We start from the raw sequence: 17354 nt of genomic DNA on the forward strand, positions 1-17354 counted from the left end.
TCCTGACTTCCTGAAAGTTCATATAATGGCCTGTTGTGGCGCTGTCATTGGGCCCAAAAAAACCCATAGCTCCATAGAGGTCCATGTATTTGGGCCCAACTTCACCTAGACTGGCGCACCTTAATAAACATGGTCATGAATACTTTCTGCTTCCAGTCACTAGTTTAAAGTCTCATTTCTCATGTCATAATATTATTTTTGGAAAATGATGGTGCCATTTATTTAAAAAAATGACCGTCGAGTATGTTCTGAGGGGTGTGGCTACCGTTGCAGTCTATGATCGGGACCACCCCCCCGCTCAAAATAAAAACCAACGAAGAAGAAGGGGGGAAGTCCCACCTCGTTGTCTGGGCCAGCCAATGACCAGCTGGGCCCAAACGGATCATTGTACATTTCTCAAATTTGAAAGCACTATATTTCTAAAACTATGAAACATTTCAAAGATTCCTTTTCGGGTAAACATGTCCACCGTAAGATGAACCTAAATAGGTTTGAATGGGGTGTATGTAGGACTAGTAGCATGCCAAAGTTTGTGCTATTGCCATTGAGAATGCATTGGGCGTTTAAGTTCAATAACTCAGAAACTACAAAACATTTCAAAGTAAAGAGTTCCAGCATGTGTCTCCACAGTAAGCTGAACTAGAAAGAGGCAATTCTGGGAAATTGCAAAGTGTAGTTGCCCACATCGCACCCGTCGAAAATGGAATTGCTTTTGGCTCTGCGTTGATGAAACCACCTTCGACATGTGATTCAGATTTGGGATGGATTGGACATTCCGTGCGTGAATTGTGGCGTTTTTTGTAAAATAGGCCCCTCCCACTAACTTGGGAAGACGATTACGACCGAACGATACAGAAGATCTAAATTCTGACTGTGCTGTTTTAATCGGATAGGTTGGCTGATATAGGCCCCTCCCAGTAATTATACCAGCCAATTACAATGTCAAGTCATCCTTTGTGATCATGCATAAGTCATTCAAAGAGGATTTCCCCCCCAAAATCATGTTTTTGTAACAAAGGGGTATAGGCCCCTCCCAGTAATTTTGCCAGGCAATTACAATGTCAAGTCACCCTTTGTGATCATGCGTAAGTCATTCAAAGGGGATTTCCCCCCCAAAATCGTGTTTTTGCAACAAACGTGTAATTGTTTTTGCAATTGTAGCGCCCCCTATGGATGGAAATTGAATTGCTTTTGGCTCTGTGTTGATTAGGCCATCCTAAACATGTGATTCAAATTTGGGGAGGATTGGACATTCCGTGCGTGAATTGTGGCGTGTTTTGTAAAATAGGCCCCTCCCACTAAATTCGGAAGACGATTACGGCCGAACGATACAGAAGATCTAAATTCTGACTGTGCTGTTTTAATCAGATAGGTCCGGAGATCATGTGTGCCGATTTTTGTGAGATTTGGACAACATCTGTAGGTGGAGGATCCAAAAGTGTGTTTTGAACAAAATTCAAAATGGCGGGAAATCTATCTAGACGCAAATGGGCGTGGCCTATATGGGGAGATGCGTCATGACCCAAGGAATCCAGGGAAAAAAACTTTTTGATTTTACGACCTACGGTTCAAGAGTTATACCCCAAAAGGTAAAGTTGGCTGTTATAGCGCCACCATGAGGCCGAACGATATACTTCTAAGGTAATTAATTTTAATAATTATGATGAATCTCTCCTCCAAGTCTTGTAAGTATAGCCCTTACGGTCTCAGAGGAAAAAATACTTGAAAGTGAGTTTTTGCATTTTCCCATTCATGTCTATGGGGAAATGCACTAATGCACTAATTAATTCATATCAATTAAATTATCCAACAAATGTCTTAGCAAAATACAAGCACACGATTCCCGATGTAGCCCGTCGTTTTGACATATGGCTCGAGTGCGTGCGACAAAAACTGTGGGAGGTATAACGGGACAAAATAAACAGGGCACTAGAACAATAGTATAGTTGCCCTCAGGGCAACTACACTAATTAGAAAAAGTGCGAATGGAGTTTCTAGGTGAAAGTGTTTTTTTGACGTGCCATAACCTGCCATTGAGCCCCATTGTAAATTTCTCAAATTTGAAAGCACTATATTTCTAAAACGATGAAACATTTCAAAGATTCCTTTTCGGGCAAACATGTCCACCGCAAGATGAACCTAAATAGGTTTGAATGGGGTTTCTAGGTGTAAGTATGTAGGACTAGTAGCATGCCAAAGTTTGTGCTATTGCCATAGATTTGAAACCACAACTTCTGGATCACGTGGACAGCCACTTAACACATTGAGCTACCAGGCGGTCTGCATCATGTCATGGTTTATCGTCTGTATTTCTTCTGATTAACATCCATAATAACACTTAAAAGCACTAAAGACACATTTGACGCACAGCAAACACCATTAAAATGCTCTGTACATGATCCCAAGGCCCCATTTGAAAAGTGACACCAAGAAGAACAACTTAAAACTTAAAATCACAGAGGGCTCAGTGGCACCCTTGTTAAAGGTATATTCAGTGATTTCACTCAAAAACCCTTAGGTTTCGTTTTTGGCTTTGGGACCCAGCCTTTCGTCCAATCAGGATAGAGAGTCAAAAACGAAACCTAAGGTTTTTTGACCCCCAGGGGTTAACTGGGGACAGGGAAGAACTCCTTATATGGCCAGCACACTCTATAGTAGGGAGGATTATCACAACAAAACAAAAAAAATAAGTGATATTTGAATTAAGTGAAATCACTGAATATACCTTTAAGATGGCATACATGTGAGTCAGAGGTTGTGAGTTCAAATCCAGCTGAGTTCCTCTTACTTTCACTGCATGTTTTGGAGATGCACCCAGAAGAACAGTGGAAAGAGATGGAAAGCTGAGGAGATTCTCAGGGAGCATAGTGGCTCTCTGTGATAAGTTGCTGTCTATGTGAGCCACAGGTCGTGGGTTCAAGTTCAGCCCTGCATGGCCTCGGTTGGCATACTATAGCATGCAGGTTTTCTACATTTCTGAGGATTTGAAAAAAAGACAAAAATCATTCAAGGACCATGGGCACGGCATGCCGTTTTTCATCATTTTTGAGGATAAAAAATAAATAAATGAAAATCACTCCGAGACCATGTCCTATAGCCCATGGTCTCGGACGGCATATTATGTCATCCGAAACCATGAACTATAGTATGCAGTTTTTTTCCGTGATTTTCATCTTTTTTTCAAATCCTCAAAAATGACATACTATATACTGTAGTATGCCGTCCGAAACCATGAACTATATATAGTATGTCGTTTTTTTCGTGATTTACATGTTTTTCAAATCCTCAAAAATCATGAAAAAGCTATTGAAACACAAGTATAGATGTGATCTGAACATTTTCAGCAATGTTTTGGGTGTTTTTGTCCTGTAATAGTCAGGATGTGCTTGAATCTTAATAATAACCATTTCTACGTATTCCTTTGGTCCTAATTGTATGGAAACATGTGTTAATCTGTGCCTGTAGGTTGTTTATATCAATAGTTAAGCTGTTTTCTCTTTTTTCCCATTTTTGGATTTGTGTAGGAGGATTGTGTAAAAAAAAGGGTTAAAAATGAACCCCTAGGAACATTATTTCAGTTTGGCACCTGGCAGAATCTTAAAATACACCCTTCAAGGATTAAGAAAATAACTGTTGGAACATCAAAATCCACCTAAGAATTTAGTAAACGGAGAAGTATAATGTGATCTGAACGTTTTCTTGCATGCATCCTTGCTTGCTTACACACAGAAACAAACCTCCCTACTACCAGCAGTATATTGAATACAGTACATATTTTATATAACATAAGATTCACCTCAAGTGAGAAATATTGGTGTTAAGGTGGACTCATGTCTGGTCCATATAACTCCTAAAAATCACACCTGTGTGAAGTGAGTGGTGCAACTCCGTGTTGGGAGTTCCAGACCTACAGGAACGCACCCAGGGTGACGGCCCGGTTCCGGCGTGCCGCCCCGCGTCTGAAACGGTTGAGAAATGACAGAGTTACCGTGTGGGGGTCCCTCAACCATGCTGTTTTCGTGGTCATACCCACCCAGGCCCACCCAGCTACCCAGCCAGCCACACACAGCTCTGTAAGGGAGTGGTTGCACCACTCAAAAGGAAAGAGCAATTACTGATCGTTAATGGCAGCCAAACTCCATAGGGAAATCCGGGGATGATCATACTCCTTTTTTCCTCCAGGTCACGCAATAACTAAGAACGGTAGAAATCGTGGCTTGTGCGTCTTGTATGAGCGTGAGAAGGAACACTGCTAAAATCTGAAATTCACAATTTACCCATGAAATCCTGACACATGAGTCATACACATTCCAAACACTTAAACAAGGAAAAGCAGCCATGATGTAAAATATGTACACATTTGTTTTATTACGGAACAATTTAAAGTTTGCGATAAAAAAAGAAGAAAAACATAGAAAAGTTACCATAAATTATCAAACCCAATGGAAAACTAAACATAAAAAATAAACATAAAAGTGTCCAAAGCAAATAAAAATCCTAAATTCTAAATAAAAATAAAAATGGAATGAAACAAATAAAGGGGAAAATATACATATTTACATAATTAAAACTTAAGTTTTTACTCTAGTGTTCAAAAAACAAACATTCCATGGAATATATATTTGGAACATAGTCAGTAATGAACATTTAAAAATAAATAAAAATAAACGTTTAACAGAGCACATTCAGATGAGGATCCAGCTAATTCTATAATTTACCATGTTGAAAATGCTGGGAAGATTCAACATCAAACTGAGGTTCTCAAAGTCAGGTGCTTTGGCCACACTTTACTATGGCGTTCTAGAGTTTAACCAGAGCAACTACCCTGTTGGAAAGTCATATTTGTAATATGTTTTATAATAATACTTATGCAAGAACCTAATGAATTTATTTGTGCTTAATGCTATCGTTATTAGCAGGGTGTACTTTTTTTCTTACCACTTATATTTGCGCTCACAGCCTTGTCCATTATGTTTTAGTAATTTACTAGATAACATTTGTCCAGGGTGATTTATAATTAGCGAATGGCTCAATAACAGAGCAATAACACTTTTACAGAGCACATTGCTTTGGTGGTCTAGTTTCCCTGGTGTCCTTTTTTTCATTTTTTTAATCAAGATCTTATACATTTCTCCCCGTTAAATACTTCTGATGTAGACTAATCTGAAGGTTGATACTCAGGTTAAGGACAAGGTACTCCAAGGTAAAGTGTACCCGATTCTTTATAATACCGTCAACCAACATCTTACAGTGAGGGAAGTCAAGAAAATCCTCATTTTCAGATTTTGTTGTTTGACTCAACAGAATATCATACCATGAATCCACTTGGAGACTTAAAAGGATCCCTGGCTAATAAGACAAATATGCCATAAAACATTATACTTGTCCTATATAACTAAAAGTTTAAAATTATAAAACCTTAAAATATTGTATTTATTTCATAAAAAATAGAATGTTTCACTCAATAGGAACTGCTCTTGTTGATGATGTCATATGTCCATGAGTGACTAATTCCCGTGGGCTCCCCCCGCCCACCCACTCCTCTGGCCGTGACCAGACTATCAGATATATATCGTGACAGACTATCAAATATGAATGACTACTGACTGACTATCGTAAACGATACAGCTTTGTAAACACATCAACCAGCACTGGACCTATACCTATATTATAATTATCATCATCATCTATATTCAGCGTTGCCCGTCATGCTGCGGATTCATGTTCTTCTCTCTCTGCTCGCGCTGTCATCCTGTCGAGGCCGGGGAGGCTGGTGGGCGCAGGGGAGGGGGATGGCGGATTGCACGGCAACTGGTGCGAGAATTAGTCACTCGCGTGTGGTCCAGCCCTATGGAATGTATGGAATGCACGTGCTAATAAGTATTTAAAATATTGCTTTGATGCTCATATTAACCTTAGGAAGGGCACGGTGGCACAGTTGGTGGTGCTGTCGCCTCACAGCTAGAAGGTCCTGGGTTCGATTCCCGCTGGGGACGCTGTGGGCACTGGCGGCGTGTTCCCTCCTCCGCGTCATCAGTGCCCATACCCGAGGCGGGGTTGGCGATAGGGCCTTTCTGTGTGGAGTTTGCATGTTCTCCCCGTGTCCCCTAGGGTAGATACCCTCACAAAAACATGCCGTAATCCTGGTCTCTAAAACTACCTCCCCCTGGCCAGCTGGGGCGCCTGATGGAGGGGAAAGGAACTGGTCGGAATAACGTGTCCCTTCCACGCGCTACGTCCGGCCGGGGAAATTCCCCTCTGACAGGTGAAAAGAAGCAGCTTGGACTCCTCATGCATAGAAGGAGGCACGAGGTCAGTCCGCTGCCCCCCCAGGTTGGCAGAGGAAGTGTAGCGTCCAGGATTACATTAGATAATTGGCACTGGGTGAAAAGAAAACTGGGTTACAAAATCGTGGGATAAAAATTAAAAAAGAAAAAAAAAAAAACCTTAGGAAGTATGAAGTTGTTTTTTATTAGCATATGCATTCCATAGGGCTAGACAAGCGGTTCCCAAACCTTTTTGGCCATGCACCCCATGTTACCTCCCGACCTAGCTGATGCACCCCCCACATAGCTATATAGAGACATATATTTCCTTTTTAGCCACATATATGAACCTGAATATAGCATAATATATGCAGCATAGGCTATATTCTGCATTACTTGCCATATATTGTATGTTAATATTTAGCACCACCATTAGACTTTTCATGTCGCGCACCCCGTAGAAGGCACTCGCGCACCACAAGGGGTGCACGCACCACAGTTTGGGAACCACTGGGCTAGACCATATGGACATATGACATCATCAACTTGCGAAAGGAGCAGTTCCTATTGAGTGAAAGATTATTTATTTATAAAATAAATAAAGGGATCCTTTTAACAAAGGCAATGTTCCAAGCCAACACAGGCACTAGTATCAACTAACAAGAGCACTTTTTTTTATATTCTTCAGTCAAATGTATCCTACAGTATGAATGATATATACAGTAAATGTGTAGAAAACATGGTTCAATCAAAGACCAGTAGTCACCAAACACTATGCATGTCACAGCTAAGTAAACCTATCTGAAGAGCATATAACATGCAAAATACAAAGACTTAAGTTAATACAAATATATTTAAGTTAATACATAACAAAGAAAACAATTATACTGTACATACATGAATTAGCTGGGGTGAGCGGGCATATTTGGGGGAGGATTGTTTGAGACGCAGTTGTAAGGATTTTGGATCTTTGTCTTCTGGGGAAGGAGGGTCACACTGACCAAATAGTATATCCCCGGCCTGAAGCCCCTCTGCTAAAGACTGGCACCTGCTGAGGAAACATGATGTAGTGAGCATTTTATAATACAAGGATCACACTTTAGCCATCACCAACAAACCGGATTGAAATTTCAGTTACAGCAGGCTAACTATGTAAAAGTGCTATTTTTGAAAATGTTCCTGTTCTTGTTCCTGCCTCGGTTTACACTTTAACACTATATCACTATATTTGCATTGCATTGGAAACTTTACTTCACTGCGTTTGATTTATTGGCAAAGTCCACTCCAGCGATGGGAGATAAAGTATGCTCCAAATGCTGCTCTGACTGGTTGACACAAAGTCCATCACATTGCTGGGAAAGTGATGGACACACTACTAGGCAACAGGGGTGTAGTGCTCGCGTATAGACCGATTCAGAAACGGGTCTCATGGTCGCAGGCAACATATTTCCTGTAGGCGGAGACGACATATCTGCAGTTTCCCCGCACCTCCTTCTACTACAGTGAATGGAAAAGTGATGTTAGTCTGCCTCAAATGTTACTCTTTTACCTGCTTTTTACTAGAGAGAAGAAAAGGGTCCCGTAACGTTTGAGGCAGACTAACATCAGTCACTTTTCCATTCACTGTAGTAGGAGGTGGTGCGGGGAAACTGCAGATATGTCGTCTCCGCCTACAGGAAATGCGTTGCCTGCGACCATAAGACCTGTTTTTTGATGAATTGAACAATGTGGACCCTGTTGTAAACAAGTGTAATGCTTAATTGGGTCGTCCACTCACAGTTAACAGTCTTTGTATTGAGTTTGTGCTTAAAATGTACTGTAAATTCTACAAACTGCCTACCTCTGATTGGCCTACCGACACAGCCGGTGTCGTCGAGGTGGAAGATTCATGCTGGATAGCGAGGTTACTCCGTGGTGGGAAATAAATAATACGATATAATACATGACAGCTTGTCACGCGCGACAGTAACTTTTATTTTTGTAGAAGAGGCAAACTAATATAGTTTATGCCGTTGGCCTGTTTATTTGTATACATGTGTGAACTTGTAAAAAGGTCTCTTTTCCTTTGATCTTTATCTTTTTTTAGTATAATAGTATTAGAACACAGCCAAATCAAATCATAGTATATAGGCCGACGTGTTCAATCAATTATTCAATCAAAGCAAAAAGCACAAACAATATTAGTTTGCCTCTTCTACAAAAATTAAAGTTACTGTCGCGTGTTGCCATTCTCTTGTACTTGTATTATTTCCCACCACGGAGTACCCTTGCATCTCGGAGGACAGTCAAAGACGGGCAGTGTCGGTAGGCCAATCAGAGGCAGGCGGGGCGTTACCATGTCTATGCTCGGACGTAGAAAAGATATACGCAGTGTAGAGTAGACCATAGATGGGCAACTGGCAGCCTGGGGGTCACATGCAGCCTCCACCTTCACTTTATGCGGCCCACAGGTTAATATCGGTATACTGATATATTGATTTCAGTTGTTCCAATTCCAAACCTAATTAAATACATTTGAAATTTAAATTTAAAAAAATACTTCAGGTTTTCCAATTTCTAAATTCTAGATTCCAATTCAAGAATAGCAAAAATAGCTCATCTACAAGCTCAAATGTTGTCACAGTGCAAGAATGATGAAGTATGGCATTCATTTACAAAAAAGTTAAATATGGAGATAAGAGGTTGACAGCAACAATATGCAATGTGACCCCTCTGAAATGAGTTTGGAAATATAGTGGCCCTCTCCATCATAAAAGTTGCCAACCCCTGGTGTTGACAGCGGTTTTAGAAGCCTGCTATATCAATCAGGTGGGCTACAACTGCAGGAATGAACCTCTGTGTACTTGGCCTCACCCCCCGAACCCACCTCACCCCTGCCCACTTTGACAGGCTGGAATGGCTTAGGGTCGACGACAGAGTACAGCATCTTGCAATGGGTCTGGTCCACAAGATTCGATACACCACCAAGATACCCATGTACCTGTCTAAATACTTCCTTAATGTAAACGAAGTCCACACCCACAACACCAGAGGGAGTGCAACAAACCATGTACAACCCAGATTCGGCACAAACAAGGGACTAAATTATTTTCGCTCCTATGCCACCAAAATGTGGAACGCCCTACCAACAGTCATTAAGACATGTGAATCCCTTGACTCCTTCAAAACCGCTCTCAAAGGGCACCTACGGACGGCTGCAATTCGAAACTGGCCTCTGTAAAATATGAATCCCCCCCACCGCCGCCCCATTTCCCCTCACTGTATATGTATCTTTTCCCTTTTTGCTTCCTATATGATGAATTCCTGTTCTGTTCTTTAGCTACATAGAAGTGTCTATTTGTATGTCTCTAAATGTTTTGATGAATTGAACAATGTGGACCCTGTTGTAAACAAGTGTAATGCTTAATTGGGTCGTCCACTCACAGTTAACAGTCTTTGTATTGAGTTTGTGCTTAAAATGTACTGTAAATTCTACAAACTGTTAATAAATATTTCAATCAATCAATGTGCCAGTGTGCGCGTTATCCAAAATGTTGACATAAAAACATAGTAAAAAATTCCATTTGGCCCTCTTTAAAAGTTGGGGCAGACAAATGTTGGCAAAGAAACCATAACATAGCACAGTAGCTGAATAGTTTAGCTCCCAATATCTCATACAAACATGCATAGTAAGTTGCCAGACGGCAAAAAGACTTGATCTATATGTAAATTAACTGCCGATTACATTCTGCATACACTTTTCTGCAACTGACAGAAGACATTTGTCAGTGTGTAGTCTATTTTGATTTCCACACCGGCAAGTAGTGGTGGATTAGATTTAGCACAGAGGAATCCAAAGCATTGACATTGTATGATCTTGCCCATGCAATTTCCATTTCCCTTTGGGACATTACGTTCATCATGAATATCTGAAATTAGTTAGCAGCGGGTAGAGGCTCACAGAGTCTTGCATTTCAGAAAGAAAGGAAAAATGTTGGCTGTTCACACGTTGCCTGTTCAGGAAATCAGATGATTTCTGTTCTTTGGAAAAACTTGTGGTGCGCAAATTATACATCAGTTTTTCTTGTGACCTTGAAGCCCTGGCCCTGTGCTGTTAATATTCAGACCTGTGATCTTTCCATAATGGGACAATCTCTCTAAACACTTGGGATACCCTGCTTGTCGCTGCCTCAAATAAACAGATCAGGTCTGTTTTCCCCCCACAGAGCTGTCTGTCTGGCGGCTGATCCATCACACTCTTCAGCCCTTGGTCCTAGGAGACTTCTACACAAACGGAACAGTCCTCCGAGCCAAAAGGGCCTTCAGCCAAGCCTTCATGGCACAGAGGTGAGGGAAGGGGGAAAGTTAAGAACAAGGAGATGGGCTAGCCTAGCTAGCGGCACAAAGTAGCTATAGCAACTATAGCAACTGTATGCATGCACATACACTGCCTGCCCACTGCAGTTTAGCCTTCTTCTGACCATGGCCATGTTCCAAAGCACTACTGTCTCAACAGTTACTTATAAAAAGAGATGGTTTACATTCCTCACTGAGAAATGTATATGTAGAGGCACTGGGCAGGAATTTCAAATGAGGAAATCTGCTTGTTCGATAGACGGCTCCCATGTCTTATCCGTCTGCAGGGGTCTTAAAAATGTTGGCCAAACATTGCATTCCCCATTGGTAAAATATATATGGATAGAATACTTACTTTGGCATTAGCTGTAGTGACTGTGCTATGATGCAGAGCTCATCACGTGTCTAAGTATATATTTTTTCAACACCTGCACAGTCTCTAGTCTAATACATACACAAGCAGGAGAGCATATCCGGAGGTTTTAATGGGAAAATTATGTTCTTTGTCACATTAAATGAGTTACACACGTGGAAAAGATGAGATTCAACAGCAGTGAAAGGATTTATGGAAGGATGTGTGGTGCTCCAGAGGCTAAAACTTTAATCTGTCTGCCATGGAATTTATTTTTAAGGGAATCTTCAATGTATGAAATTCAGCCATGGTTGAGTTGTTGCCTTGGGCAGAATCAAATTATTTTAACGAGCTAATGAAAGGAATACAGCAGGAAAAGTAAATAAATGTGATGTGTTCCCAGTGCTTTATCAATAGCTTTAATACAGCAAGGAAGCGTTCTTGGACTGAGTTGACCAAAAACAAATACAAAAATATGTGAAACTCAATTTGTCTTGTATAGGTCTATTCCCTATCATTACATTTTGGCAGATGCATCTCAATCAATCCCTTTCTGAGACAGCTGTGGAGCAGAGCTTCACGTATTGCAAATATTAATGACAGTCCATGTTTATGCATGGACTGTCACCAACTGACTCAAAACCAAAATAACATTTTTTTTCTATGAGTTGTCAGCGACATTAAGGGCCTTTCTCGGCCCCACCTCTCTCCCTGTGTTTTAGGCTCCAAGATGGCCGCAGCACCGGGAGGGGGTGGGGCAGAGGTGAGCGGGCGGGGTCGACATATGACCTTACTGGGCTGCATTCAAGACAACTGCCTTGTGTCTGACACCTGACTTGTGTCTGAACACAGCTTTGATGGATGTGTTCTGCCCCCCCTCCACCCCATCAAACAAAATGTTTGGTCAAACCATATGGGCTTCCATTGGAAATGCATTGGGTGGCCATTAAACACAGACACAAGACAAACGCAAGACAGGTGTCTTGAATTTGTGAACGCAACCCAGTAAGGCCACCCCCTCCTGGTGCTGCGGCCATCTTGGATCCTAAAACACAGTGAGAGAGGTGGGGCCGAGAAAGGCCCTTAATAGCAGTTCACACATCAAGTGGTGGATCACAGTCAACAACTGAAAACACTACAATATGTATGAATCAAATACAATCAATGTTTTAAAATGTTATGGACTTTTTCTAAACTTACACAAATTAGCAAGATATCTCAATTTTATATATGTGTGCAAAATATCTCAGATAAAAAAAGGAACAACTAGAAAAGTGCGCTCCTCTGAGTGCAGGTCTCCACCAGGCCGGGTTGCCTACCCAGTGCCTACAAAGTCTAGAAGGCAATTGTAGCCAATTGGAATGGAATCTGGAAGATCTGACTGATCACAAGACTCCTATGTGATAATGTGTTCCAATTTGTGCGAGAAAGATTGTAGTAGTAGCAAAAGGTGTTTTGAAGAAAACGTGAAATGGCATACATTCTGGACAGGCACAATATGGGGAGGAGCGTTGTAATCCAAGGAATCCAGGAGGAAATGTTTTTGATTGTATGACCTACGGACTGTCAAGAGTTAGAGGCCAAAACATGAAGTGGGCTGTGATAGTGCCACCATTGTGGATCCATGGTAGATGTTATTCCCAGGCAAGGTTTCACGGCAATTGCACCGCTGCATTCATGATTTCGGACATTTTGTACAAAACTGGAGATTAGTTTCTCACAAACACACTGACTGTCTCTGGCCTATTCGGCAATCCGGCCTGGCAAAGAATTATATTCCTTTATTAAAAATGCCTGCCGGACGGTTAGCTCAACCGTCTGGGCACCTAGGCTGCTGAGCCAGCCTCACGGCGTGCCGCGGGTTCGACTCCCGATCCCTACGGCCTTTTCCGCATGTCTTCCCCACCATCTCTCTCCCCATTTCCTGTCAGATTACTTTCAACCTGAAAGATGATTAAAAATACTTCCATAAGTGATTAAACTCACCACTGTGGCTTTTATCTTCCCAAACTCCTGTCTTCAAAGACCGTGATCTCAATCTTCATAAACATCTAGTTAAGGAATAACATCTGAAACATGATTGGGACGATTCTCTTAATTCAATCAATTCATGGGAAGGGTTTTGCATCATGGAAAGATCTGGGTTTTTACAGAATAAATAGCTTCAAATGTAAACAGAAAATGAATTTACATTTAGTCCAGGCCCGGCGCCACGGGGGGGCAAAGGGGGGTGTTTGCCCCCTTAAATCAACCTTTTTGCCCCTTAGATCAAAAGTCGATTTTTTTTTAGTTACAGACAAAACAATGGTACATTTCCAGGCATTCAATTAAATTCCATTGCTTGAAAGGAGGGAAGTAAGGATGCATCTTAATACAGGATGCAGTAGCATCTTAATGATCTCCCATCTAGAACTGGAAAAACAACATTCCTCACCTATAGGCCATCCTTGGGGTGGGGAGGGATGCAAATGTCATTGTTGCAGTGGTCAGGGTGCTTAAGTGGGCAGCTACTGTACCTAGCCTATTTATTTGTTTGTAAAAATGTCAATGATGATGGGGAGGGGTGCTATAATGTCATTGTGCTGGGTGTGGTCAGGGTGCTTAACCCATGGACTGCCAGTCCCAATTTTTTTGTTTGGGTAACAAATTGGCATATTTTTAATTCATCGTTTTAACATACAAGAAAGATCTGGTGGTTGGAAAAGATGTTTTTTCATTTTTTTTTCATTGATAGTGTATTCTCTCGATTCGCCACCAGATGGCGGGAAAGCACCATTACGCTGATTTTGGCCAAAATAGACGAATCTTCCTAAGTCACTTCCGGTTCAACGATCAACAACATCCTGTAGTATTTTGACCCTAGTCAATAGCTTGGCTGGTCCGGATTGCTAAGCTAATGCTATATTTTTCATAACTAAGTCAAATTTACCTCAAATCAACCCCAAAAGATCGCAAAATATCACATTTTTTACAGCGACGCACATAGACGGCGCGCGTGCACGATAGCGCACGATCACGCGGATTTCGGCCGTTTTTTGGTAAATTACATCCAAAAATATTAATATTAGCGAAAGAATATTAATTTTTGCTCTTTTGACACCCCGATAACTGATATTGATTGTCATTCCGTTTATTCCGTTAACGGGAGGTTTCGATTTTTAGATTAATTCCGTTTTTTTTCGTTAATTGTAGGCCAAGGGTTAAGTGGGCAGCTTAGCTATTGTAACTAGCCTATTTATTTGTTTGTAAAAATGTTAATAATAAAATATAATTTTACTTTGTGTTGTTTTTATATTTGGCAATTTTGGCAGTGCCATTGATTGATAAGTTGCAGCATTTGATGTGTGTAGTTCTTTATAGATCAAATGATTGTTCGTCGTTTTATATTTTATTATTGACATATTTAAAAAAAAGTTTTTTGTGCCCCCTCAAAAATTGCAATTGCCCCCTCCGTCATTTCATCCTGGCGCCGGGCCTGATTTAGTCTCTCAGACCAGTTCCATAACAGATGGTGGTGGTTATAAGGGATCACATTATCATAGAAATACAGTCATCGGTCAGACTTGAATCAACAGGGGAGGTGTGTGTGTGTGTGTTGTGGTTGAGGCTAAACAACAGCACAAGTGTGACATTCTTGTCAATCTCTGCAACCACCCCTGCCCCCCCCCCCCCCCCCCACCCCGAACTTCCTCTCATGCCAAAGTCAGCAGAGCAACAGCTTGGCGGTGTCAAAGACATAATCCAGGTCAGTTGTGCAAATGAAAACCATAATACTCCAATAGAGAGAATGGCCCTCAGCTGCAAACGATTTTATTCATTTTTTTTTCACCATTTCTAATCCACCAGTTACAATTAATTAGAATGTTGAGTCACCCGTGACCCTCCCCCACAGACTCTTGGAAAAACCGAGCTGTTTTGCACGCCTGCTGATTTTACACAGATGCTATGGATTACATACACAACTTTTATCTGGTGGTTATTATAGTGTATCCCTACATTTCCTGTAAACTGACCAACAATGCTGCTTCCCATTTACTGCCAGCAGGTCCAGAAGATGCAATAGAGGGGCTATGCTATGTGCACCGGCGTAGGGTCCATTGGGCCATGCGGGCCGTGGCCCAGTCAGTTTAGAGCTGGCCCAGTCTAACTTCCAAGAGAGGGGGGGGCGAAAAAACTAGAAAAACAACAAAAGAACTTTGGCAGCCCTATGTGCATGCACATGTCTGTTTAGTATTACAGCATGCAAATGTCTGTTTAGTACTACAGCATGCAAATGTCTGTTTAGTACTACAGCATGCAAATGTCTGTTTAGTACTACAGCATGCAAATGTCTGTTTAGTACTACAGCATGCAAATGTCTGTTTAGTACTACAGCATGCAAATGTCTGTTTAGTAGTACAGCATGCAAATGTCTGTTTAGTAGTACAGCATGCAAATGTCTGTTTAGTACTACAGCATGCAAATGTCTGTTTAGTACTACAGCATGCAAATGTCTGTTTAGTACTACAGCATGCAAATGTCTGTTTAGTACTACAGCATGCAAATGTCTGTTTAGTACTACAGCATGCAAATGTCTGTTTAGTACTACAGCATGCAAATGTCTGTTTAGTACTACAGCATGCAAATGTCTGTTTAGTAGTACAGCATGCAAATGTCTGTTTAGTACTACAGCATGCAAATGTCTGTTTAGTACTACAGCATGCAAATGTCTGTTTAGTACTACAGCATGCAAATGTCTGTTTAGTACTACAGCATGCAAATGTCTGTTTAGTACTACAGCATGCAAATGTCTGTTTAGTACTACAGCATGCAAATGTCTGTTTAGTAGTATCGGTACTACAGCATGTAAAATGTCTGTTTAGTAGTAGTATTACTACAGCATGCAAATGTCTGTTTAGTAGTGTGGATAGTTGCAATAAGCTCCATGGCCCATTTGATTTGTTAGGCATCAGGGCCACTGAAACGCGCTCTGCAACAGTGCAACTCTGTGCTAGATGTGTACATATTTCCCATTACTGGCATCAATAGCATCCTGTAAGTCATCCTGTAAGTCAGGCTGTCAGAGGGACAGATGTGAATATTGGTTAGAAAAGGTCCCCTGGCCCATCGCCCCCAAATTCCAATTTTAGCCCCTTCTATAAACAGCTTTTGTCCCCACACGTCTCAAGATTTGCCATTGACTACTGTAAGAGAATTCCGGTCAAATGTCCGCTAAATTTTGTCCCCGCCCGTCTCTAGTTTTGCCATTGACTATGAACGGAGAAATGACGTCGGAATTCCGCTGAATATGATGTAAATTAAACATCAAAACATTAAACGCCATTGACATTGAAGGGAAAATGTACGTCATATGTAAACGAGCAAAATGAGCCAACCAATCACAGGCAACAGGCATTCTGATTGGCCAATGGCCAGAAAATGGCCAGTATGAGATGTGCGATGATAAGAGCTGATAATTCCGCTAAATATTACGTAAATTAAACATCAAAACATTAAGCGCCATTGACATTGAAGGGAAACATTCAATATAATTGATATAATATAAATATATTGAATGTTTTTTTTTACCAAAAAATTATCCTGGTCAAAACACCTTAATTGCCCAGGGTTATTTAATCCATAAAATTATAGCGCCCAGTCGATTTATAGCAACGAAGCACTTTTACCGACGGACCAGATGTTGTTCCGGATGTGGCTGTAGCAGCTAGATGTAGCCAAACCACTCTCGATGCGATCGACAACAATGGGAGGTAAGAATAAATCTATCGCGACTAGCGACTGGACAGTGGAGGGCCGTCTTAAGCGTTAATCATAGTCTGGATTTTCGGTGGTGGGGTGACCACCGAACTACAACATGACGTCACGAGCCGCGGTGAAGAGCAAACCCAGCCCTTCTCTCTGTTTTTACTCACCACCGCTCAACGTTATTTCAGCTCCGGTGGTCACCTCACCACCGAGAATCCAGACTATGAATAACGCTTAACACAGGCTCTTTTTTATAATTAGACAGGATGATTTAGATCGCGAGTTTTAAGATTTTCGTTGTCGTCGGCTAAACAGGGGGGGAACATTTTCGATGACGTCTCACTGTTGCGCAACATAGAGGATTGCGAAACAGGCGCTCCCAGGCTGTGGAGCGATGTGATCCGTTTTCATATCAATAAACTTTGTCTTTTGGATAAAACTTCGTCTTGGGCGTTACTAATAGAAAAGACAAAGAACTGGGCGATGGGGGTGTTAACTGTTAAACCATTTCTTAGATGTTTTAGAAAATTCCTACAAACGGCTTCTCCTAGCTTATCATCTATCTATAAATGCACCAAGTGTGTGTGTGTGTGTGTGTGTGTGTGTGTGTGTGTGTGTGTGTGTGTGTGTGTGTGTGTGTGTGTGTGTGTGTGTGT

General features: G+C 41.4%; 1 protein-coding gene across 3 annotated transcripts in view; it reads right to left on the reverse strand.

Moving 5' to 3' along the window:
- Positions 1-3863: 3863 nt before the first annotated feature.
- LOC310872713 (golgin subfamily A member 7-like) overlaps positions 3864-17354 on the reverse strand; it is a 32250-nt gene continuing 18759 nt past the window's right edge. The window contains exons 5-7 of one of the 3 annotated variants that reach the window (XM_083784759.1): positions 12940-12992; positions 7164-7317; positions 3864-3959 (exon numbers count right to left, since the gene is read on the reverse strand). In XM_083784759.1, coding sequence (XP_083640885.1) covers positions 12951-12992 — 42 coding nt within the window. In that variant the 3' untranslated portion in view covers positions 3864-3959; positions 7164-7317; positions 12940-12950. Of the gene's footprint in view, positions 3960-5579; positions 5915-6446; positions 7318-12939; positions 12993-17354 lie in introns of those variants that run through there. The other 2 variants (XM_083784758.1, XM_083784757.1) reach the window with 2 other exon arrangements.

The sequence above is a fragment of the Protomyctophum parallelum genome, assembly GCF_964188405.1.
Source record: "Protomyctophum parallelum genome assembly, chromosome: 15".
In the NCBI taxonomy this organism is placed as follows: domain Eukaryota; kingdom Metazoa; phylum Chordata; class Actinopteri; order Myctophiformes; family Myctophidae; genus Protomyctophum; species Protomyctophum parallelum.